We start from the raw sequence: 25,664 nt of genomic DNA, 5'->3' as shown, positions 1-25,664 counted from the left end.
AAGTAGGGTTTTAAACTATGGTTAGGGTTTCAAAGTCGGGTTTTAAACTATGGTTAGGGTTTCAAAGTAGGGTTTCCAACTAGAATTAGGGTTGCAAAGTAGGGTTTCCAACTAGGGTTAGGGTTGCAAAGTAGGGTTTCCAACTAGGGTTATGGTTGCAAAGTAGGGTTTCCAACTAGGGTTAGGGTGGCAAACTAGGGTTTCAAACTAGGGTTAGGGTTTCAAACTAGGGTTTCAAACTAGGGTTAGGGTTTCAAATTAGGGGTAGGGTTACCAAGTAAGGTTTCCAACTAGGGTTAGGGTTTCAAAGCAGGGTTTCCAACTAGGGTTAGGGTTTCAAAGTAGGGTCTCAAACTAGGGTTAGGGTTTCAAATTAGGGTTTCAAACTAGGGTTAGGGTTTCAAAATAGGGTTTCCAAGTAGGGTTAGGGTTTCAAAGTAGGGTTTCCAACTAGGGTTAGGGTTGCAAAGTAGGGTTTCCAACTAGGGTTAGGGTTGCAAAGTAGGGTTTCCAACTAGGGTTAGGGTTTCAAAGTAGGGTCTCAAACTAGGGTTAGGGTTTCAAATTAGGGTTTCAAACTAGGGTTAGGGTTTCCAACTAGGGTTTCCAACTAGGGTTAGGGTTTCAAAGTAGGGTTTCCAACTAGGGTTAGGGTTTCAAAGTAGGGTTTCCAAGTAGGGTTAGGGTTTCAAAGTAGGGTTTCCAACTAGGGTTAGGGTTGCAAAGTAGGGTTTCCAACTAGGGTTAGGGTTGCAAAGTAGGGTTTCCAACTAGGGTTAGGGTTTCAAAGTAGGGTCTCAAACTAGGGTTAGGGTTTCAAATTAGGGTTTCAAACTAGGGTTAGGGTTTGAAAGTAGGGTTTTAAACTAGGGTTAGGGTTTCCAACTAGGGTTAGGGTTTCAAAGTAGGGTTTCCAACTAGGGTTAGGGTTTCAAACTAGGGTTGGGGTTTCAAATTAGGGTTTTAAACTATGGTTAGGGTTTCAAAGTAGGGTTTCCAACTAGGGTTAGGGTTTCAAAGTAGGGTTTCCAACTAGGGTTAGGGTTTCCAACTTGCGTTTCCAACTAGGGTTAAGGTTTCAAAGTAGGGTTTCCAACTAGGGTCAGGGTTTCAAACTAGGGTTAGGGTTTCAAATTAGGGTTTCCAACTATGGTTAGGGTTTCAAAGTAGGGTTTCCAAATAGGGTTAGGGTTTCGAAGTAGGGTTTTAAACTAGGGTTAGGGTTTCAAACTAGGGTTAGGGTTTCAAATTAGGGGTAGGGTTACCAAGTAGGGTTTCCAACTAGGGTTAGGGTTTCAAAGTAGGATTTCCAACTAGGGTTAGGGTTTCAAAGTAGGGTCTCAAACTAGGGTTAGGGTTTCAAATTAGGGTTTCAAACTAGGGTTAGGGTTTCAAAGTAGGGTCTCAAACTAGGGTTAGGGTTTCAAATTAGGGTTTCAAACTAGGGTTAGGGTTTCAAAGTAGGGTTTCCAAGTAGGGTTAGGGTTTCAAAGTAGGGTTTCCAACTAGGGTTAGGGTTGCAAAGTAGGGTTTCCAACTAGGGTTAGGGTTTCCAACTAAGGTTAGGGTTTCCAACTAGGGTTTCAAACTAGGTTTAGGGTTTCCAACTAGGGTTTCAAACTAGGGTTAGGGTTTCCAACTAGGGTTTCAAACTAGGGTTAGGGTTTCAAATTAGGGTTTCCAACTAGAGTTAGGGTTGCAAAGTAGGGTTCCCAACTAGGGTTAAGGTTTCAAAGTAGGGTTTTAAACTATGGTTAGGGTTTCAAAGTCGGGTTTTAAACTATGGTTAGGGTTTCAAAGTAGGGTTTCCAACTAGAATTAGGGTTGCAAAGTAGGGTTTCCAACTAGGGTTAGGGTTGCAAAGTAGGGTTTCCAACTAGGGTTATGGTTGCAAAGTAGGGTTTCCAACTAGGGTTAGGGTGGCAAACTAGGGTTTCAAACTAGGGTTAGGGTTTCAAACTAGGGTTTCAAACTAGGGTTAGGGTTTCAAATTAGGGGTAGGGTTACCAAGTAAGGTTTCCAACTAGGGTTAGGGTTTCAAAGCAGGGTTTCCAACTAGGGTTAGGGTTTCAAAGTAGGGTCTCAAACTAGGGTTAGGGTTTCAAATTAGGGTTTCAAACTAGGGTTAGGGTTTCAAAATAGGGTTTCCAAGTAGGGTTAGGGTTTCAAAGTAGGGTTTCCAACTAGGGTTAGGGTTGCAAAGTAGGGTTTCCAACTAGGGTTAGGGTTGCAAAGTAGGGTTTCCAACTAGGGTTAGGGTTTCAAAGTAGGGTCTCAAACTAGGGTTAGGGTTTCAAATTAGGGTTTCAAACTAGGGTTAGGGTTTCCAACTAGGGTTTCCAACTAGGGTTAGGGTTTCAAAGTAGGGTTTCCAACTAGGGTTAGGGTTTCAAAGTAGGGTTTCCAAGTAGGGTTAGGGTTTCAAAGTAGGGTTTCCAACTAGGGTTAGGGTTGCAAAGTAGGGTTTCCAACTAGGGTTAGGGTTGCAAAGTAGGGTTTCCAACTAGGGTTAGGGTTTCAAAGTAGGGTCTCAAACTAGGGTTAGGGTTTCAAATTAGGGTTTCAAACTAGGGTTAGGGTTTGAAAGTAGGGTTTTAAACTAGGGTTAGGGTTTCCAACTAGGGTTAGGGTTTCAAAGTAGGGTTTCCAACTAGGGTTAGGGTTTCAAACTAGGGTTGGGGTTTCAAATTAGGGTTTTAAACTATGGTTAGGGTTTCAAAGTAGGGTTTCCAACTAGGGTTAGGGTTTCAAAGTAGGGTTTCCAACTAGGGTTAGGGTTTCCAACTTGCGTTTCCAACTAGGGTTAAGGTTTCAAAGTAGGGTTTCCAACTAGGGTCAGGGTTTCAAACTAGGGTTAGGGTTTCAAATTAGGGTTTCCAACTATGGTTAGGGTTTCAAAGTAGGGTTTCCAAATAGGGTTAGGGTTTCGAAGTAGGGTTTTAAACTAGGGTTAGGGTTTCAAAGTAGTGCTTTTAACTAGGGTTAGGGTTTCAAAGTAGGGTTTTAAACTAGGGTTAGGGTTTCAAAGTAGAGTTTCAAAGTAGGGTTAGGGTTTCAAAGTAGGGTTTCCAACTAGGGTTAGGAGGGTCTCAAATGAGGGTTTCAAACTAGGGTTAGGAGTGTTTAAAATTAGGGTTTCCAACTAGCGTTAGGCGTGTTTAAAAGTAGGGTTTCCAACTAGGGTTAGGAGTGTTTAAAAGTAGGGTTTCCAACTAGGGTTAGGGTTTCAAAGTTGTGTTTCAAACTAAGGTTAGGGTTTCAAACTATGGTTTCCAATTAGGGTTAGAGTTTCAAAATAGGTTTTCAACCTAGGTTAGGGTTTCGTAGTTAGATGTCCAACTAGAGTTTCAAACTAGCGTTAGGGTTTCAAAGTAGGGTTTCAACCTTGGGTTAGGGTTTCAAAGTAGGCTTTCAAAGTAATGTTAAGGTTTCAACGTAGGATTTGGGTAAAAGATTTCCATGTTCATGTTTCCATATAATTCAATCATTGATTGTCATGTTTCTTGATCATGTGACGCGCACCCCCCTTGCCCCCATACCCACCACACCTCTCATGCATTGATGCTGTCACCATGACAACGGGATTGCCCCCCATCTGGTTCGCTCATTCGCTTTATCTGTCAACCCTGTAAAAACCCCAGTAAACACCACCCACCCCGCCGGACCAAATGATGCCGCTGCTATTTCGGGATGCTTATGACGTCGTCAGCAGGAGGGGTTAGTCGTCATGTCCGATGGCGATTTGTCACAGCTGTAGGCAGGCGGCGGGGCGGGGTGGCTGTTGTGAGGGCAGCGGAGGGGAGGTGGGGGGTCTGGGCTCTGGTGGTGCCGCAGTGTTGACTCCCAACACAGCACACACAGGAAAGCCGAGGCCATATTGTTTTGATTCTCTCAGCGGTGACGTCACAACACCCACACAGACAGTAGCCGCTGTGCATCCACCGTCGCCATGGCGACGGCCCCACTGCATCAGCCACGATGGGTGGGCGGACCCCCTGTTGTGTGATCGCCAGTCGCGCTGACCAATAAGAGGTGATTACAGTGACGTCATTTTGATGGCCGAAGGTAAACAACCAAGACGCGCTGTCCCAACAAAACGAAACACACGAAGTACAGACGTTTGACTCCAATGCTAATGCTAATTGCTAACAACAATATGCGGATCCCACGATTCTGCTTGTTAAAAAAGTTGCTCCGTGATTTTTAATTTATTGAATAACGAAAGAAATACTATAAATAACCGATTAAATAAAATGTAATACAAACATTTTGAAAAATTAAAAAGACAAAGTAATTCTGATTTGTAACGATAAAAAAAAAACGTTCTTACTTAGTTTACTTGTTAAAAAGTTTCATTAAAATTTAGTTTCATTACCATTGGAAAAAAATCTATTTTTGAAAAACATCTACTTAATTCACTCAGTGACAACAAAATACGAATAAGTGACTGTCTTGACATTTTTGAAGACCACTAGAAGTGACAATAAGTATCATTTAACTGAGACAGTGCTGTATTACAGAAACAATAAAAGAGCAGATTTGTGTTTATGCCAACAAACCCCAAAAATATTTTTTTTGGACTCATGATTGGTGTGTTGTCTTTGATTTCACAATGGTCTCATTTAGAGACACAACGTGATGCTTTCATGGCCTTTTTAGAAGCAACAAATGACAGCCGGGAGCCTTTTCAGGCACACCAAATTTGTTTTGCTTTCTTTAAAGGAACAGTTCAATGACAACAGGAGTTCAAACCTGATGAATATTCTCACCTTCATCAGGCCCACTGCGATTTAAAAAAAATGTCAGCTTCATCTACAAAGTGCCGCTGAAAGCCTTTTTTCACGTGATTTACATTACAGTTAGGGACAGGTAAAATAAAGCAGAGTGGACATAAAAATAAAAGTATTTATTGGACGACAAAAACAGAACCGATAAGCTAGCAAAAGAAGAAAAAAAAAAAAAATGAGCACGTTGAGGTTGCTTGTGTGACGATATCGCTGCTACCAGGAGCTGAAGTCTCCAAAGGTGCTCTTTCCTTTTGGCTTCTTGGCGGCGCTGCTTGTAGAAGGTCCGCTTTCTTCTTCTGTGGTCGGACGTTTCCTAGACGACGACAAGACTAATTGTCACACTCGTATTTATTAGACCAGGATACTCTGGTCTCATTTTCATTGTTGGGGTTTGTGTATGGCTTAAATATAACATAAAACAGTTAAGGGACCCAAAAATAACTTATTCTACCCATAACATACTTTTTAATAATTTAGTTATAAAATTGTATCCCTCCTATTCTTCTAAATGATGGAATCAGCATCGGCCTCAAAAAAATCGGTAATCGCTGACGGGCCCGTTTGCTTGCTCGCTCGGCCCACTGCTGCGCTTACGCTGCGGCGGGGTTGATGTATTTGCCCACGCCTTGCTTGAAGGCCTTTGGCGCCTGTGCTTCCTTGGCTTTCCTCAGGGTGGCGCTGGCCTGCTGCTGTTCCTCCTCCTCCTTCTTCTTCCGATGCTCCTTCTCACGCTCAGCCGCGATCTGACACGCAAATGGAAAATCAAATCCCGCTCCATTCCCAAACGCTGCCAAATGCGAACAAACCTCCGCGTCGGCTTCTTCGTACGGGTCCACAAACACGGTCGCGCTAATGATCTTGATCTCAGACTGTTGAACAGAAAAACACTCAATTATAATATATAAGAAAACACAACACACAAAAGTATATACTCAAACTTTTAGTGTAAAAATTGCAAAATGCTTGAATTTTGCTTCCCCGCACCACTTCAATTTTTACTCGGTTCTTCCAACAAAGTGTTTTTTGCTGACCGAGTCTACAAAAAAGTGCTTCTTGCCTTTGGTTTGTCTGTTTTGGTGTCGCTCTCCACATTCTCCATGGCTGTCAACGTTTCAAACCCACCAACAACCCTGTTGGATGAGAAAATGTGGAAATGGCTGCAATTTAATTGTGAAAATATTCACTGAGGTGCCCTGAAAAGCCAACAAGTTTGCCCTTAAAAAGTACCCCTAAAATGGTCGCTTTAAGCCAAAACGGCAAATGTCGGCAAATGCACGCCTTCTTGAGACTTTGGCATCTATGTTCCGCCCTCAGCCAAAGACAAAAACTAAAGTGTACACAGGCTTTTACCTTCCAAACACTGTGTGTTTCCTGTCCAGGTAGGCGCAAGAGCGGAATGTGATAAAGCTGATGGAAAACAAAAGAAGATGTTACATTATTGTCAACCTTTTAAATGTATGAATTTACAGAAAATGTGAAAAAAAAAAAAAAAAAAAAAAAAAAAAAAAAAAAAACTATGGAGTTGTGTGATGTCTTACAATTGGGACTTGTTGGTGTTTGGACCCGAGTTGGCCATGCTCAGAATCCCCCGGCCCGTGTGGGACAGGTTGGGTCGGAACTCATCCTTGAAAGGTTTTCCCCAGAAAGATTCTCCACCTGGAACGACAACGGAAACGTACGTCAACACTTGACAGATAGCAGGTGGAGAAAATTGAAATATTGGGGCAGCTACAGGAAGTGAAAAGTCAAGATCATGTGCTGTTAAAGGCCTTTTCACACTGCACTTAGCAACAGCCAGCTAGATCTCGCTTTGGAAACGTATTTTTTTTTTTTTTTTTTTTTGTAGTGAAAGTACATGTAATATGCCACGGCAATTTTTGGATTGGCCGTTACAACTGTGACGTCGTTTCGCCTGCCGTTCACATCTGAGCGCAGCAAAACTGCTTACTGCGAACAATCCTCAACTGATTCAACAGGGGCGAGCCTGAATGTAAACATACGCTGTAGCAATCAGCGGCTAACAAGTCGGGTGACATTTGTACATAATTGATCAGCGGGCTGACATTTCGCCTCCACGTGTCAGGAAGGAGAAAAACAACCTCAGTAGGAGATCATTTTCTCGTAAACGTCCCCATGCGGCGTCTCATGTTAAGATAACGCAAAATCAGATTGTCAAAGTGTAGTCGGGCCGGCCATGTTCACGTCTGTGGTACTTTTCACAGTTAGAGGTTAACTTCATTTTTTGGGCAACTTTCTTCCCATACTTATTTGTGGCAAAAATAAATGATGTCTTGACTTTAGAGGTTCTCCTGTATTTGAATTGCCACAAACCGCCAAGGAAAAGGGTTCAAATGAGGTGTTTTTTTTTTCTCCCCGCTGATGATGTTGGAAATGATGGAAAAAGACTAAAAGCGGAGACGTTTTACAGTAAAAGCTGCTACTTTCTACGTGTTGCCCATCTGGCAACAATTAACGACATTTTCATCTTTCGCCGTGTTTGTTCTGTTTCGTGCGTGTGTTGTGGATGTTGTTTCCCAGGTGACGAGGGGAATGTCAGCCACCGGCCTGGAACTCAGCACCTTCGTAAATCTGTCACTGTGCCAGCGTTTATGCGAGGACAGACATACTTTGTGTAACTGGCTGCCCTTTCAGCTCGGCGGCTTTATAAATATATATATATATATATATATATATTTTTTTTTTAAAAGGCAGACCCTGTATGCCGGCGGCCTCGCACCGTGCCCTCCCCGCCTCCCTTTGCGTCACGCGTCTTGAGTGCCACTTTTCTCCGGAGTAAATTTAGACGCATGTGGCCTCTCTGTGTTTACACACTCCCAAAAAGGAGCTGTGAATAATTGAACGCAGAGGGGATGTTATGCAAGGCTCTGAGTGTGCCGCGGACGGTACCTGTGCCCGTGCCGGTCGGGTCGCCTCCTTGAATCTACAAGAGACAAACAAAAAAGAAGAAGAAGAAAAAAAAAAAAAGAAACCTGACAAGTTTTGCAGCAAGTTTCAAACACTTTTTCCAACTTGGAGACTTGGTCCTACTTTTTACAAATTATACATTGAGCCCGAGACGAGATCAGAAAAGACTGGACTGGCTCATTCTTATTGTGTATTCACTATTTTAAAAAAAATAACCTGCAATGAGAGCTAGCAAAAACAAAAACGATAATTGTTTATTTTGATATCAAAACAATTCATTTTCATGTTCAAACTTATTAAATTGCTTTCATTTTAATTAACATTTTTTCAATACATATATATTCACATTGACTCAACCAACTCAATTATTTAATCAAATAAATAAATCAAAACATTTTAAAAATGTCAACGTGCAAGTAAAATTGATTTGACCAACATTTGTATGATTGACAAAGATCAATCAATCGATTTTTAATTTTAGTAAATGTTACAATAAATCAACCAATTACTGAATCAAAGACAGTCAATTTTACCAGTAAGAAATGATCAACGAAGCTGTTATCTAAAAAAATATACGAGACATTCTACTTGAACCAAATGCATTTCAATTTCTATCAGGGCGCACCAGCTCGCCCCTAAGAAGCACGTGAGCAGCCCGCGAGCCTAATCTGAAAATTGGGACATTGTGATTTCCAAGCCATGTTGCAGAAGCGATCCTTTGAACACGTACACACTTGCAAGAGCTTTATAGAAATTAAGTGTTGCGTATTGATAGTTTTCTGTTTCCTACCTCATGGAATCACCGTGGATTGTTGTTGCCAGAAATCTTTTTTTTTCCTCATGGCTGAATTATCAATCATTCATCCCGAACAATGACATGATTTAGTGTTTGATGGATTGCCGCCGGAGGAGCCTGGTTGCGTCCTTACCATGAAATTGCGAATGGACCTGTGGAAGACGGTGCCGTCGTAGTAGCCTTTTTTGCACAGCCCGATGAAGTTCTCACCCGCTTTGGGGATCTGAGGACGCACGAGGCACACACAAACGAAAGTTGAGTCGCGGCGCAATGTGTCATTTTGTCCACGCCGTGGAAGGGAAAAGTGAAAGCGAAATAGGCGCGCATTTGAATGGCATACATGGGAATAACATGTCATTTCCGCAACAAACAAGTCATTTCTTTTGTTGTCCGTTTGTGAAAATGTGTGAGAGAGCCTTTCCAGAGGTTATTATCCATTTGGGCTATTTACATGATCCTGCCTCCACACAGCCTCCTTCCACCCATGACTTGGCAGCAAGGCTGGGTGAGGATCCACAATTTCAAAGTCACAGCTGGACTGCACTGAGCGAAACATCGTGTCGAATTCAAAAGGTAAGCAGAGCTGCACTGAGCCGTGTCTGATGCGCAGATTAGCCTTTGCAAACCGTTTGACCGTCCGATTAGCATCGCGTACACGTGCTCGATGAAGCTTGAACGTTGCGTTTTATCAATCAAATGTGTTATTTTCCTAAAAAAGACACACTATAATTTTTTGCGAGGGGGGAGGTGCTGTTAATGGCATATCCATTCGTTGAAATGGGGAAAGATGACTAGAGGTGAGTGTTTTGAGTTCCCACGGCACCACCGTGTAGCTTAAAAAGTCACAAAGATGTCAACACTGCATCACCATGACGCCCTAGCTCCGCCCCCAAGTCCTCACATAAACCATACACTGCACTCGTATGAGACAAAACGTCCCCCTACAAAACTGTCATTTTAAGACGAGTGTGACAAGGGGCTGTTAAATGTCTTGCGATTTTTGACCCGACCCAAAAACGCAAGAGAGCTTTTGTGGGGAGGGAAAAAAAAAAAGAAAGAAAAAAAGCATAAGTCTCATTTACTTAACTTCAATATCCTTTTCAAGTGGCTGTCTGCAACCCACACACCAATTTTGAGGTCCTGACCCACCAATTAACAATCAGCGTCCAAAACGATTTGTCTAGACATTTTCAGTCAGTGTTAAAAGGAGCTTTTATCTTTCCAATAGGGTGAAGTGCATTTGTCTGCCAAGAAGCTTCGGTCCTAAAAGAACAAGCGGCGGGGCTGACGTCATTGCTGTCACATTTTAGCCTTGCCCAAGGCATCAAAGCCATTTGACAATACTCGCCTTTTGTTCGCCTTAAAACCACATGGCCAGGTTAGGAAAACTCCACACTGGCTGCCTGAACATGACTCTGTGTGTGCGTGTGTGCGCGCGCCTTTGTGTGGATCCGAGCTCCAGAAAGCTCAGCAATCAAATTTTCGAGACGCGCGGCGAGAGGCTGTGCATCGTGATCGGCGATGTCAGCGTGGGAACAAGGTTGGCCCGTGGCGCCCGCTCACATGCCGAAAGGCTCTGCCCTGAGGCGAGCTGCACAAAACCGCGACAACAGTGGCGACGGCTCCAAATTTTCGTCACACTTTGTCAACAAAGTGGGCTGGCTCCAATATTTGTCGTTTTTAAGTGAAGCAGAAATGCGATGAGGGGGGAAAATGTCCGGTATTGTCTTTCAGATGACTACTGCTTGAAAGCAAAGTTTAGTTCCAATTTTGACATATAGGGGGCAGACCTTGACGGCACTCAACACTTTTCCTGATGTATTTGCGCAATACTGGGCCAACTCCCATTTCCAAGATGGACACACCCATGAGTCTTCACTACCCGCAAAAAACATGATTGTTTTTTTTTTTTTAAGGGAGTGGGTGGAGAAAAGTCTTGGCTAACTCTGGTTTGATCATTAACTCAAATAAACGTTTGAAAAATATATAAAATACGTTCCAGGGATTGAATGGCTGGACTGTGAAAAGACAAAATATCTCCTTGGCACTGAATGAGTTGATTAAGATGGAAAAAAAAAAAGGCATTAAATGTGGCCAGCAGATGGCAGCATTGGGTCTCTTTTGGATGAGATCGCCATATCAATGGAATGCAGAAACCAGTGAACATGGCGGATCTTTGGAAATTTGACCACTGCAAGCAGCTAATGATCAAAGTGTTTGTCATGTTAAATCTACTACAAAGAGTGTCACAAAAGAGAGAAAAGATGACAGATTATTTTAGTTTACAAGTAGAAGCGTACGTGTACATACACACACACTACTAATTACTACTACAACTTGATACTAGTGTGCAAATCGTTTGTGAATTTTGTCAAATGTAAAATTGTTACACCGTTGCTTGTTTGTAAATGCATTATTTTGCTATCAAAAGCACATTTTCATTGTTGCTGCTGGTATTTTATAGAAGAAAAGGACTGTTCAGATGTCTGAGGCGTCACTAAAGCAAAAATGATTCTCATAATAGTGACTTGTTTCCACAAAACGCTTGCTTTCTGCATTTTTGGGCCCAACAAAAGGTTATTTGGGTAAAACCAACTCGTGTTCTACTGCCGATTACCAAATTACCAAATGGAAAAAGGTTGAAACTGAAGCTTTTTTTGTGTGATGAAAGGAGTCTAACCTTTCATTTGGTAGTTTCTGTGTCTACATAAAACGAAATATTCTTTGAGCCTTGACAGATCAGTCAGAATGCTCTAAATTGTCTGGCACTCAGTAGATTGTCTTTTTTTAATTATTATTTTTTTAAATGGCTGCCATTGAAAGAGTTAACTATAAATACACTTGGGCGATGTGGCAATTAGTCTTGGCTTTTCGCGGCACAGCTCAGGTTTCGTCTCTTACTGCCGATGCATACCAAGTCCTGTCCTTATGAAATGATGCAAAACTACTTGTAATTATTCCAATGAACCGAAACATGACACCGAGTCAGGCGACCCAAACCGCCCCCTCGCACCCGATTTCATCCCACTCAGCTGAGGAGTATCCACGGTAACGTGGATTGCGATGTCATGTTACGCCGTGACCAATGAGTGGTGCTGGAGGGATTTGTCACATGTCCTTTCAGAGGGGCGGGGGGTGTGCAGCCGGAGGGTCCGAGACATGCGGAGGAAGGTGAGCTGAGGATCTGTGTGATGGAGAGCGTATGCGACATGCAAGCGCCGCTCATTAATTCCTAAACAGCGGGACGCAAATAGAGCACTGTGGAAAGCGCTGGGGGAGCAGGAGGGGGAGTGTGTCCAAGCAGCATCCTGATTGGCCAAAGTGATGACCAATCGTGAAAAAAAAGAAGAAAAAAAAAAGAAACATACCTTGTCACAGTGTAACTCGACGTTGATGTCTCCTTTGTTGGTGTGCAGGCGGACGTAACCTTTCTTCTTGATGTAGCTGTAGCGCACTGTGTCGTCTGCGATGGCATCTGCGTCACGAATAAAAGAAAGAAATACAAATTGAAGTCAGGCGTGTGCGCTTGATTTACTCCACTTCAAATCTCGCACGGTTTATATGTCCTTTTTTTTTTTTTTGGACAGATCAACATGGAACTTTTAGACATGTGGAAATTGCACCCAAGGATGACTCGTGCAAGTCCGCAATTCTTCTTCCTAATGTCTTGGCGGAATTCTTTTGACTTTATACGAAGAAGCAGTTTGTTTCAGGTGTGCCTTCAAATACATCCACTGGTGTGTCTCTACTAAATAACTTCAATGTTGTCAATTAACCTATCCGACGCTTGACATCATTTTCTGCATAGTAACCTCTTTGGATGTAAACTTTGGACTTTGAAGGAAGCAATGGAAAATTGTTCCCAAAATATCCTTCTCTCTTTAGTCTGCCATTCAGCAAATATAAAAAATTTGGGTAATCCCAATTCACCTAGAATGGGAAAAATCAGAGCAAGAAAAAAAAAAAGTGTATGGGCCTTTTAACTCATTCACTGCCAGACATTGTCAGACCGTCTTTTACCCGAACGTTTGAAAAAATTTGAAAAAAATATAAATAAATTCCTGGGATTGAATGGCTGGACAGTGTGTTTCATCTTTTGTACTTAAAGCGGAAGTCAACCCAAACATATTTTTTTCAAGAATATCTTACCCAGCAGGCTCACTAGATGAAATACAGCCTTCTGATGAATTTTGCGTTTGTGGAATATAAGTTAAGCAGCAAAATGCAGTCGTCTTTAGCCATCTCTGGGGGCCGCCATTTTATCTTCTGTTGACTCAAAACGACATAACTGCTCACAACGACCAATCACAGCTGACCTGTTTTCTGAAGATGGGCCGTGATTGGTCGTTGTGAGCAGTTGTGATGTCATTTTCACTCGACAGAAGACAAAATGGCCACTGACGGAGATGGCTAAAAACGAGTGGATTAACACTTATTCTATTATAACTCCCTTTATCAGAATGCCCTGTTTCAACTAGTGGGCTTGCATAGAACATACTCAAAACAAAAAAATGTTTGCGTTGGCTTCCTCTTTAATTCAAATATGCCACAAACGCAACATCATCACAATAACATGTTTATACTAGTGGAGACGCATTGAACATATTATTATAAACATACATCACGGCTCAGATGCAGAAAACAGGTCAGCTGTGATTGGTCGCTGTGAGCAGTTGTGATGTCATTTTCAGTCGACAGAAGACAAAATGGCCGCCCCCAGAGATGGCTAAAAACGAGTGCATTTTGCTGCTTCATTTATATTCCACAAATGCAAAATTAATCAGAATGCTCTGTTTCAACTAGTGGGCCTGTTGGGAACATATTCTTGAAAAAAATATGTTTGGGTTGACTTCCGCTTTAAGTACAGAATGTGAGCACGTTTTCCAGCTACTTAACTGACTTGCCTGCTTGGTTGGTGGTGGCCGGCGTCATGGCCGTGGACGTGAAGGAGGCGGCGACCCTTCCCGTCGAGTAGTGAGCCTGAAGGACAAACACTGATTTCCACTTCTGAATCATCACCGACTACTACTACACCTAAAAACACACTTTGCACATAAGGTAGAGCTCTATGTAACCTGATGAGTGCTGGAAGGGGAGCGTCATGTGAATGAATGCCCAACACTGGGGGGGAGATGATTGCGCACTCTTGATGGCTTCAGGGGAAGACGAATACTCCCAAATCTTCATCGGTAAGTGGATACGTGCTCTAGCTATCGTGCAGACGTTAGCTCGCGCACTGCGCCGTCTTGACCTAAATTCTCTTCACTTCCTCCGCCAAACACGAGACACCCATATTATAGACACCTCTGCCACTAAGAGAGCACACGGATGGTGGCGCTAGCACAGCACACAGGCTCATATTTAATGAACTCTTATCATCAGTCAAAGTGCACCTGTAGAAAGGCTTTACTAAAAGAGTCGAATACTTTTTTTATGCAGAACAGATAATTGGTGTTTTCTTGACTGATAAAATTGAATTAATTTCTCAGTTGTGTGCAAGTTAAGATTTAAAAATCAAGACAAGTGAATTCATTGAAGTCAAAAAGAGTGTTTTCTGGGGTGTGGTATTTTTTTCTCTCTCAGATTTGTAGAGTCTTCAAAAGCGTGTTTTTAAATTATCTTTGTATTTTTCCTACCGCTTTCATTCAAATATTTGTGTAGTTTGTGTTTTTTGTTTGCCTAAATATTTGTGTGTTTTTCTAATTTCATCTATCAGCGTCATATGGTTTACATCATTTTTTATCGACAAATAATTCTGTTCCATTTTTATGAACAATCCTTATTTACTGAGGATTTACAGCATACAAAAATGTAAATTTTCTATCGTTTGTACACAAATAGGAACAACAGTTCACAGATCAATGCCCGAATTTTCCATGTCAGCTCAAACTAAGACCTCAGGCAAGCTCGAATTTTGAATTTTTCCTAATACATAATTTTCATCAAATACATTTTACATTTGTTTTTTAAAACACTTTTTGTAATGTGTGCATTTTTGTCTTGTAATTTTGCAATGTTTTCAAATATTTTTTTTTAAGTCCATTTTTTTTGCATCTTTCAATTTTTTTCGCAATATTTTGAGCATCGCAGCTTTAGCTTTTGTTGGATTTCAGCTTCTGGCGTTTTTCTGCCATCTCTGAGCTCGTGAGCTAGTGTTTGGCTCCCTCGTGTGGACACGTTGCACACGACAACCTTCATCTTCAACATGGCTGCCACGTACAGCCTCAGCCTCTCATGTCGCAAATCTGGAATCAAACAAACTTCAGTGTCTACTACATCTACTTACCGTGTTGAGCTTGTCCGTCTTCTTGGCCTCTGGCTCCTTCATGGTCGCAGCCAGCAGCTGGTCCCCCTTGTAGTCCTTATAAAGCTCGGCCAGGGTCTCCCGGGTCTCCAGGTTGGTGGTCTTCAAGTGGTACGAGGGATCCAGCTTGGCCTTCTCCTCATCTGGATCACAACAAACACCCTTATTATTTTTTATTTTTTTTAAATATACATACACAAAGAATAGAAAGCTCTGATGGAAATCTGACCCGGATCCAGCACTTTGAGGTCGTTTTTCACGTGGAAAAAGTTAGAGACGTTGAACTTGTCCAGGTTGGTTGGATCCTAGCAGGGAGAACGACATGGTCATCAAGTTTCTCATTGATCAGTATTTCAAATGACACACTTCAAATTAAACCGACCTGAAGTGTGATGATGTCTTTTCGGGTAAATTCTTCATCAGTCAGCAGATCTTTGAAACTTTTGGTCTTGATGTTGAGCTGCTCCACTGCCTGAACACACGCAAGCACGCACGAGCACACACAGCAGACACGGATTTTCAGCGCTAGTGGAATTTAGCATCAGAGCTAATATGTTTGTGTTTTTCTACTAACATTTGAATATTCATTCCTTAAAGTTTTTGTATTTGTTTCGTAAAATGTGGGTATTTTTCATCTACTACTAGTGTATTTTTTTAATTAGTGTGTGTGTGTGTGTGCACTGTTGTGACTCACTTCATGGGAGAAGACATTGCCAGTGACCTTGTTGGCGACGATGTGAGAATTGTTTGTGAAGACAGAGTACAGAACGGGACAGTGATATTTGCCTGGTGAAAAAGCAAGGAAATGTTTAAAGTCTAATCAATTCACGAATAGGTAGTAAAGATATTTGAGAAGAAAAGAAAAAGCATGTTTGCTGGTTGTATTGCATTCATAAATATCAAACGTTTAATTGTTGACGATTACCGTCATTGTTCTTGGAAATGTTGAGCTTGACCAGCGACTTGGCCTCCAGTTTCTGCATACAAAAAGAATGTCACACCACAACAGGAAATCTCTACGAAAACAAAGTCAATGTTTGTATTGCCAATATCATTTTTTATTTTTTTAAATAATTTTGTTAATATTACAAGTTTAAAGTTGTGCTTTAAAAAATGTGTACAATAGGTGATCTTTTAAGTATTTTTTTCCAAGATTATTTTTCTGATTATTTTTGTCAACATTTATTTTGAGAAATTACTGATTTTTTTCCCAAAAGGTTTTGGTGATATAACAATTTATAAGTCCCTTAATCTTCCCCCAAACACATTTTTCAGTATTTTGGGCACGTTGAATATGCAGGGGTTCAGTGTATTCCCCAAAATGTTTCATGTTACCTCTCCAGATATGGGATTAGTCCCATACTTCTTGATCCAAGGAATAATGCTCCTAAAAGAGAGAAAGGATCCATCTTAAACAATTCAAAAATAAAATCTGCTCATTCAAAAGTGAACATACTCACAGCAGGTCAAAGACGACGCCATCTGCAGTGCACACGGGATAAGAAAACGGCTGAAGGGACAAGCTGAGAAGGAAGAAAAAAAAAAAAGGTTTGTGTTGTGAGTGTGCTTTGGTGTACATTTCAACATAAGGCCAGTTGACAAAATGGCTCACCTGCAGTGGTCGAAGGGAAGCCGTCTGAAGTTGTTCTGCGGGATTTCTAACAACCAAAACGAAACAAATGATGACAAACGCCACAATTAATAGTTACATATTCAGCATAATAGACTGGAATTCAAATGGACTGCAAACAAAGAGGAAGCGTCACAAATCAGGAAAAAGGTTAACATTATATAAATATTATCAATGAGTGCCATACTGGAAAGAAAATTATACAAATTCTATTAAAAACTATAAGTAATATTGTAATATATAAGGAAAAGGCTTCTATTAGTATTTTTATTTCAGGAAAATCTCAATTAAAAAACACACCATTTAAGTAGATTAAGTGTAATCATTTACTAACCCGGCGTACATTCAAAAAAATGTGATTAGTTTAAAAGTTAATTTAACTCATCTAAACACTACATTTACCTGCCCGCTTGCCTCCATAGAAGTTGGTGTACTCTGTAGACGTAATGTACCTGTGTGGGTGGACAAGAATAAGTAAACGAGGCTTTTAGTCGAGGTAAACATACAATTCAATGACTGTTAAATAGGTTTGACCAGTACGTGAATTTAGAGATTTAGTCAGCTCGTTAGCCTGTTAGCATTAGCCACGAAAGCTAAAAACAACCGGCGCGTTTTGGCTGTGTGGTGACTGTACATAATGTAACACAATTACACGTAATGTAAACTTACATTTTGTCCTTTTGGTGCTGTCGCTTCCCCATGTTTTCGTCTTTTTGTAACTAAACGAGCTAAATAATGCTTTTAGTCCACGAAGTTCCGAGTGCTGCTTAGCTAACTACAGAGAGACCCAGATGTTGATGCGCGTCTTCTTCTTCTTCTTTTTCATCGTCTTTCTTTTAGCGGGAAGACACTCAAGCGCCCTCCACAGACAATCAAACTTACTGCTTAAATTTGAAAAATGATTTTTAGCTTTTTAATAATTTTTAGCATGGTTTTAATCACTAATATAGGTCATACCCATCATAGCACATAAGCGAGAAATATTTTTGGGGACATTAATCTCATCTTTGTATGAAATTAACATTGACTTATGACTTTTTTTCATATTGTGACATGACATGACTTTTTTTCATATTGTAAATCATTTTACATTTTGATAGAATCCGTACAATTTATTATAGAGGAAACATATATTTTAAATAATTTTAAATCTGTTGATTATTGTCATAGTTTGTTGTGAAATATTTTTGATGAAGTACTTTGAGAGTACGTACAAATGAATTTACTATAGTGCAAAATGTATGATGAATGAATGAATGAATTAATTATTTATTGAAAAGGAGACTTTATAACAAGTCATTTTGGGTACATTGATAATGGTTGTGATTTTAAATCTCCGTCATCTTTGTCTGAAACAATTTGGATAACTATGGTTTCAAAATGACATTTTTGTGGTATTCAAACAAATTAGACCACAAGATTTTCTACCATTAATGTGCCCTACAACCTGTGCAACTGAATGGAAAAAAAAATCTTTTGGACTAGGGTGACTAAAAATAGAAATACTGTTTGCGTAAGTGTGCACACATTTTATAACTACTCTAGTTATGTGGGTGTGTTCAGAATTGTTCACTTCACATTCCACACAAGTCTGCACACAAGTGCCGCTGATTAACCCCAAATAAAGTTCAGATGTTCTAGTAGGCTTTCCACTATATTTTTTGTTTTTAAATCAGGTTTTAAAATTCAATCTTGTCTTGTGTCTCACTTTTTTTAATATCACAATATATTTAAAATCCAATGTATACATTTATTATAGTCCACAATTCATATTAAGTGCCTTATTTATATTCATGTTCATCCTCATCTTTGTATAAAAAACATTCTAATTACCATTAGAGCATCTGTACTATTACCATAACACATTGCCTATTACTATACAACATTTTCAAATACATTAGTATTTTTAAATGGCATCTTTCTCAAATCATTTGGCTAAATATTCTATATTATTTAGCCTAACCTATAAATTGAAGTACTATTAACTAAAATATGTACACTATTTATAATAACACACCATGTATTCCTATGCATGTGGTCATCAAATCCTTACCGCAAAGAACAGGTCCAAATAGAGTGAGTTATTCTTTATATGAAACAAAACACACATTCAGTATATCTTTGAATACAAAAAAAAAAAAATAGAACATCACAACATTTGGATTTAAATATGTAAACATTGTTAATTCACGCTGTTTATGACAGAGGCAAGGAGACAAAAATGCCCAACTCATGTACAGTTAGTTTATTTCATCTTGGCATTTTATCAATGGAAGATATTTGCATATGCACATGGGGGGGGGGGGTATAATTCTTCACAATCTCAACACGAGGGTCGCAAACCAGGGAAGTTAGTGGAGTTTTACATTCACGCTTTCTGAAGCAAGGATACGCGAGGAACACAAGCTTCTACTGACGCCCTTAACAAAAAAAAAAGTTTGAGATGTTTGATGGGTTTGCACCTGAGTTCCAACCGCCTTGAACAAATCAAATATGCAGTCTGAGCATCCAATGCCATCCACGTTGTCGTCCTTGGCACTTAAATCAGTCAGGCGGAAACTTGTAGAAGAACACAAACACATTGGAAATGCGGACACAAATGCGATGAGGGTGATGATGTTTGTTTTTTGTTGTTGTTTTCGTTCCCTTGGAGAACACTTCTAGTCCGCAGAATGATATGAACACATGTCTCGGAAACAAATAAAAACTCTCTGGTGTCGTAAAAAAACAGTCTTTGAGTGTCGTCGGAGGAGGAACAGGAGGAGGACAAAAGAAAAGAAAAAAAAAATTCCTAAAATCACCGCAAATCCATCACGGAGACGGCGTCGTTGGAGATGGTGACGTGGCCGGCGTGCTGCGTTCAAAGGGAAACACACAAACTCATTACAAATCAAGAGGGCACATTTGTCATTTTTCAAAATTCAAAACAGTTCCCAGGTGTCTTAACATGCGTAACCGCTTGTGTTAATGGATTTCGTGCACCAGGTCCCAATAATCGGCACGGTTGTATCCGGTTAACTGGAAGTTCGAACTCTATTCCTCGCGTTTGTGTCGTGAAGTGAACTCACTGTAAAGAGAGGCGGGTCTTTACTGTGAGGATGAAAGCCCTTCTGCTTGCATGACGAGATCTCACTGGTTCCCCGATCTGTCAGTCTGAAGTAGCCGATCCTGGAAGAAAGGATATTTTGTTCTTTGGTCCACACGACAGGTTTTTTTTTTTTTTTTTTTTTCGTCGACGGGCAAGCCTCACTCGTTGAACTTGGGCGAGCAAACGATGGCGATGGCCTCGGGCAGCATCATCTGATACGAGCAGTGCGTGTGCAGGTCCACGCTGGACAGGAATGCCGTCTGGGTTGGGTGCGTCTATAAAGACAAAATAATGAAGAAAAAAGAAACTGAAATAATTTCACAATTAAATCAATACAATAAAACACAAATAAAATATGAAAAAGAAATAACACAAATACATAAACAAATCAAAATTCTGCGATCTGTAACTGCTTTTATTTTGGTAGGTTTGGACTTCCTTCCTATGTTGATGTTTAGCGTGTTTTTGTCGTGAGTTGAAATAATCATTGCATATTTGTATCAAGTTGTTTTAATTTTGTTTCATTGCTAGTCACATTAAATGCACACTTACAGGTAATAATCCGGAGCAACACGCCTTCAACAACCAACACTCACAAGTGAATTTGGCTGACTATTTTATTTACCAACTCTTCGGAATAAAGGACTTCAATTTGTGTGACCCATGTTTGGCGAAAATATATCACTACTGGACTCCCGCATGAGTGACAGGAAGTAGGTGAGCTTGAAGTCAAACGTCTTGTCTGTGCGGCGTGCTTCACAAGGCGAATGTCAGCGTGACAGGTTTTTCACGTTTGCAGTGGAGCACGACTGCACCGAGAGAAGTTTCTGATTCAGAGGTTGACTCACATGGATCCAGCCCAGGGTGATGAGATCATACTGGTCCTGTATGAGGAAGAGCTCCTCCTCGTTCTCTGTGTCGCAATAGTCGGGGCCGCCGCACTGCTTGGGGACGATGACGTGCGTCACGGTGAATGTGTCTCTGGTCTGGAAAGTAAAAAAAATGGGAATACTTGGTCAGACTTTTAGCGCCGCTACCACCCCAAACTCATAACAATTAACTGTGAAGTGAAGTTAATCACTGTTAAAATTATGATGTCGAAAAGCAACAAATGTATTGGTTTGAATTTACTGACAAGTGGTGGAGGTGCCAAGATTTGCAACAAAGATTTAAATATCCTTTTTTTTTCTTTTTTTTTTGAATGCTGATAAGAGTAAAAAAAAAAAAAAAAAAAAAAAAAAGAGTAAAAAAGAAATAAATAAAGGAAATTTAACCAATGTAAATGTTAATACGTACAAATAAAACATGCTCCCTTAGCTTTAATGGCAAAGATGTATGGCAAAGATTTATGTTACAAATGCGGGAGGATTTTTCGCAAATAAAGTTGTATTTTTAATGAAGAAAAGAAGCCTAATTCACAAAATCAAAGTTGAACTTTTTGAGAACAAGTATTTTTCCTTTGAGATAAAAATACATCATTTTGTATATAAAGAAACGTAACTTTTTTTTTTTCAAAATGAAATTAGATTTTGAGGGGGGGAAGTGGATTTCTTTGAGAAAGTCTTCTTTTTTGTTAGAGATAAGTGCAAGTCTTCAAGATTTACATAAATACAATAGTATTTTTGAATAGAAAAAAAAATGGTATAGTATCAAAGGCGTAAAAAGGCAGAATTTGTTTTGAACGCAACTGTCGCCGTTTCAAATCACGTCACTTAAAAATATTTATCGACGAAATTGGGGACGTCATATCTATCGTATGCATGTGCCGCTATTGCAAATTCCGACTTCGAATGTTTATCTTACTTACCAGTTTGCCGCAGAGGATGCCGCAGGTTTCGACCGCCCGGCTGGTGTTGGCCTCGGCCAGCCGCAGGAAACTTCGGCAGAGTTCCGACGGCACGAGCAGCTGGCGGAGGGCATCCACCGTTAGGTCTGCCGACAACGGGTGGAGGAAAATGGAGAAAATCCCGACATAACATGAATCGTCACATAACACGGGCATTTTTGCTTAACGGTGGCCACGATATAGATACTGTATCATGTGCGCACAAAATTCCATTTTGTGTCCACAATATACCAATTTGTGTTCACAAAATATCTATAACATCATTCCCATCAATAACTCTACGTCTCTTCTAGTTTTACGAGCCGGTGTTCGAGTGAACTGGTAGTGACAAAGAAATAGTTATATGCTTACTCAAATATCGAGGAATGATAATAATATAATACAGGACTGGGGGAGAAAAAAAAAAGTTGTCCCCAAGCATTGGTCGACACAAACAATTCTGCCTCGAAACTTCTTGCCTTCCACTAAATTGTCATGACCAGTTAGTTAAACTTGTCTTGGTGCATGTTAAAGCTTATCCAGCTAACTTAGCTTAGCGTAGCTTGGTCTGCCAAGGCATCGCTAAGCAGTGATTGAGTCCGAGTATAAAGTGATAAAGTGCCGTGATTATTGTGAGAAATGTGAATGAAATTACAAGAGTAATCGGTGGAGTAATCAATAGCATAACCGATTCTAAAAGGATTTGTCAGTGACAGCTCTAATATAATATCAATTTTCATTTTCTGGCCACAATTTAGTATTTTGTGGCTATAATTCAGAATGTTAAACTCGTTTTAAATTAACTTGCTGGCCACAATTAAAAACATTTTCCCCCCACATGTCATCTCTGGGGGGTCCATAGAAATCATCTCTTTATGTCCATGACTCACCGTTGTTCCCAGGGCTGACCAGAGAGCCAGGCTTAAGGGAACGGTCGAAGCTGGGCGGGGATACGGACGAGGGAGGGCGGTTCCCGGACGTGTCCCTGGGGCTGTGCGGCGGGGTGGGCGAGATGACGGGCGGGCCCTGGATGCCCGGGATGAGCGGCGTGTCCGGGGGAGGCGCGGAGGGCTGGCCGAACTCCAGGAGAACGCGTTGGCGCTCTCGCTCCAGGTCCTGGCGCCGGATCATCTCCTCGAAGGCACTGAACTGTTCCTGCTCCTGCTGCCGCCGCTGCATCTCGGCCACGCGTTCCCGTTCGGCGTCCAGGGCCCGTTGACGCGACTGCTGCAGAGCCAAAGCCTCTTCCTCCGCTTTCTGGAAGGGCCACAGAGTCATATTAAATCTTCTATGCACTTGTAATGAACCGTACTTACATCGTTATTCATGTCAATAGCACATCTACTGTACCATCATATTTCATGTATTTCCACCTCTAATGCACGGTATTTAGCGTATACCCATCTGTGGTGCTCTGTATTATTTGTGAAGCGAGCAGACTTTTTTTTAAAAGGGGAAACCATGTGTTTGATTAAATATACGAGTACAGCAGCAAATCCACATCGTATTTCCTGTACAAAGACATTTAATGTACCATATCCACCCAAAAGTCAATGTTTGTTTTCTTTCCCATTTTTAAGTTAGTTTTCTGTATGCACGCTTCTAATGCACCACATTTACATCATGAAAAATGTCCTACAAACCTGTAATGTACCACATTTACACCAAATGTTATGTCTTTACTCTCATGTGCCTTAATTTATGTACAGTATCTTCCTAAAAGGAAGCAGATTTAGAAACTTAACAAGTCACTTGAACCGTGTGGTGTGGATCCAGCCGGTTTGAATGAGGAATGTGGTCATTCAAGGTGATTGTTTTGCCAACTATTAATACCCGTCTCTCTTTATTAGGAGTGTAGTATGCAAGTCGTGTTTACCTTCTTGACGCGATACTGATCGTAGTCTTGTTCAAATCTCTTAAGAAGTGCTTTCTTCAGGATTTCAGCTTGAGGAAAAGCCACATCCTTCAATTTCTGCAGGATAAAACGAATGAGAAGAAAGCATAAAGTAAAAAAAAAAAAAACGTTTGAGAGAGACATTTTGTGCGTACCTTCTGCGTGTCCTTTTTCTCTGGAATATTCGCTGTTTTGTAATCCAGATGCTTGGGAAGCTTTTCTACGAAGAGCCTATGTGGGAAAGGGGAGGGGGATTGACAACGAGAAGGTCAAGATCCCTGGGGAACACCGCCACGCTGTCCTGGGGAAGCATCTCTTACGTGATGTACTTATTGTAGAGGACAAAGGCACGCTCGATGTTGCCCTCCTCGGCGTAGATGTTGGCCATGCGGATCATCTCCATGCCCGAGCGGAAGTAGCGGCGCAGGGGCACCTCATCGTTGATGTCCACCCAGCTCCCCTTCTTGGTAAGGATGCGGACGCGCTCCTCCGGTGGCAGACTGATGTCGCTGTGGTCCGCCATGGCCGTGGCCCAACCTGGAACACGAGAAACATGAATGCTAGGGCTGCAACGATTAAATTGAATAACTCAAATAATTCAATTAGAAGAAAAGTATGCCTCAAAGCGTTGCAGGGATCCTTTTGCCACACGGGGACCAATTATACAGTCTCATTTGCTGACACAAATGTCACTCAAGTCATCCACACTCAAAGTCACAGATACTACAGCAGAACGAGAGGACACGAGACCTCATGCACGTTAACGAGGTTAATATGTTTTTCCTTTTTTAAATCAAATTACTTGATTAATTAATGGGATAATCTGTTGACTATTTGATTCTGAACATGTTTGATAGATGCAGCTCTATTTTGCCCTAATTTTGACACATTCAAAACTGAGCATTCACATAGGATTAGGGTTCTTAAACCTTTTGGGTGCCAGGACCCCTTACAAAATGTTCCCACAGACCCCCTTACAATTTATTGAACATAACTACTACGTACCACTAAATGCCAGAGAAATGAAAAAGTTGTAAAATTGCGATTGCAAATTATTTTTATATGAGTTAAATTGTATTTTGTCTGGAGGAAGTTGTACTTTTCCAAGATAAAGTTGGAATGTTATGTGAGTTTCAAGTTTCTTTTGTTTCGACAATGACAATGATCTTTTTATTTTTGTGAAGAGAAAAACTCTCTTACCGTGCTGACAGTTTCGTCTGTCACTGCAGTCGAAGCTGTCAACACGGTAAGAGAGTTTTTCTCTTCTCAAAAATAGGAAGATCATTGTCATTGTCGAAACAAAAGAGACTTGAAACTCAATTAACGAATAAGAAGACAAGATGAACATTATCGGATTGGAATGTTATGATATTTAAATCAAAATTTAACAAGGTGATAGACATTTTAACAAGTGAATTACAAAAATATAACTTTATTATTTTATATATTACTCTATCATTATATATTAACATACTTTTTACTTTGAGTATATATGTTAGGATGAAACAATACTTTTACTCTGCTACATTGAGCTAGATTCTATGATGTACCTTTGTTCATCTGTGTTGGCAACATTTCCTAACAGGCAGAACAATAAAATGCTCTCTCACTAGATGGCAGAAGGTACAAACTGTTGTTTCCAACTGTTTGCATTCATACGACAGAAAAATAGCTTTACCAGCCCAGATTCCACGTTAAGTAAGTAAATTGAGAAGATTTCAACATTACTTTTTAAATTGAGAAGATTTCAACATTACTTTTGCTTATATACTCTTTGTGGAAGTTTTGTTTGGTGGTGAGCTGTGAGGTTTTTGTAATGTGAAATGTGATCCATGGCTCAATGGGAAACGCTTATTCGTACTTCGTAACTTTTGAATAACAGACCTTATATGGCACCTTTTCACTGCTCGAAGTGTAAAAACACAATTAGAACCAGAATAGTCTCATTTAATTGCCACTTATCATGTGGGACAAACGACACAAGGTCAGTTTAAACGTCATTTAATAACACCACAACAATCGAAGTGGCATGAATGTGTCCTACATTAAAATATGCTACTTTTCTCTCTCATACTGCTCCGAAATGTTTAATTTAACATAATCAGATGACTACATGCCATTGATGTCGCGTTAGCCGCGCGTAGCTAACCTGGCTATTTTCAACATAAACGGAACAGAAAGAGGAACAAAACGACCGCATAGGCACTTGAGCGACTTCCTTACCTGGTCGCGGTGCAAAAAGGAGATCCTACATATATCTAGCCCAAATGGGGATCCAAATACGGACTCGCAAACTAGATTAATGGAGGGAACTGCGACTACGAGACATCCGAACACTTCCGCAATCACATTAACTTCCGGATGACGCATCGTCACGTGTGTACGTGTGTACGTGTGTGCGTGTGTGTGTATGTG

The 25,664-nt window shown here is 40.7% G+C and overlaps 2 protein-coding genes across 2 annotated transcripts; both read right to left on the bottom strand.

Annotated features, from left to right (window-relative positions):
* Positions 1 to 4,891: 4,891 nt before the first annotated feature.
* ppil2 (peptidylprolyl isomerase (cyclophilin)-like 2) lies at positions 4,892 to 17,277 on the bottom strand. The gene is made up of 20 exons (XM_086032013.1): positions 17,112 to 17,277; positions 16,845 to 16,894; positions 16,425 to 16,470; positions 16,273 to 16,335; positions 16,148 to 16,199; positions 15,738 to 15,789; positions 15,507 to 15,598; positions 15,195 to 15,284; positions 15,042 to 15,117; positions 14,795 to 14,955; positions 13,413 to 13,488; positions 11,877 to 11,983; positions 8,642 to 8,731; positions 7,695 to 7,728; positions 6,326 to 6,443; positions 6,138 to 6,194; positions 5,845 to 5,917; positions 5,594 to 5,656; positions 5,382 to 5,530; positions 4,892 to 5,100 (listed from the first exon to the last, which is right to left on the bottom strand). The coding sequence occupies exons 1-20, from the start codon at positions 17,141 to 17,143 to the stop codon at positions 5,001 to 5,003; spliced, it is 1,581 nt and encodes a 526-aa protein (XP_085888139.1). The 5' UTR covers positions 17,144 to 17,277; the 3' UTR covers positions 4,892 to 5,000.
* A 1,395-nt stretch (positions 17,278 to 18,672) lies between these two features.
* On the bottom strand, positions 18,673 to 25,636 carry LOC147146828 (STAM-binding protein-like A). The gene is made up of 10 exons (XM_086032105.1): positions 25,473 to 25,636; positions 23,570 to 23,786; positions 23,405 to 23,480; positions 23,232 to 23,327; positions 22,246 to 22,612; positions 21,338 to 21,462; positions 20,379 to 20,516; positions 19,693 to 19,805; positions 19,511 to 19,610; positions 18,673 to 19,296 (listed from the first exon to the last, which is right to left on the bottom strand). The coding sequence occupies exons 2-10, from the start codon at positions 23,770 to 23,772 to the stop codon at positions 19,240 to 19,242; spliced, it is 1,275 nt and encodes a 424-aa protein (XP_085888231.1). The 5' UTR covers positions 23,773 to 23,786; positions 25,473 to 25,636; the 3' UTR covers positions 18,673 to 19,239.
* Positions 25,637 to 25,664: the final 28 nt, after the last annotated feature.

The sequence above is a fragment of the Filicampus tigris genome, chromosome 5 (genome assembly GCF_054856515.1).
Source record: "Filicampus tigris isolate MCC_2025a chromosome 5, RoL_Ftig_1.0, whole genome shotgun sequence".
NCBI lineage: Eukaryota > Metazoa > Chordata > Actinopteri > Syngnathiformes > Syngnathidae > Filicampus > Filicampus tigris.
This window is presented reverse-complemented; position numbering and strand designations above follow the sequence as displayed.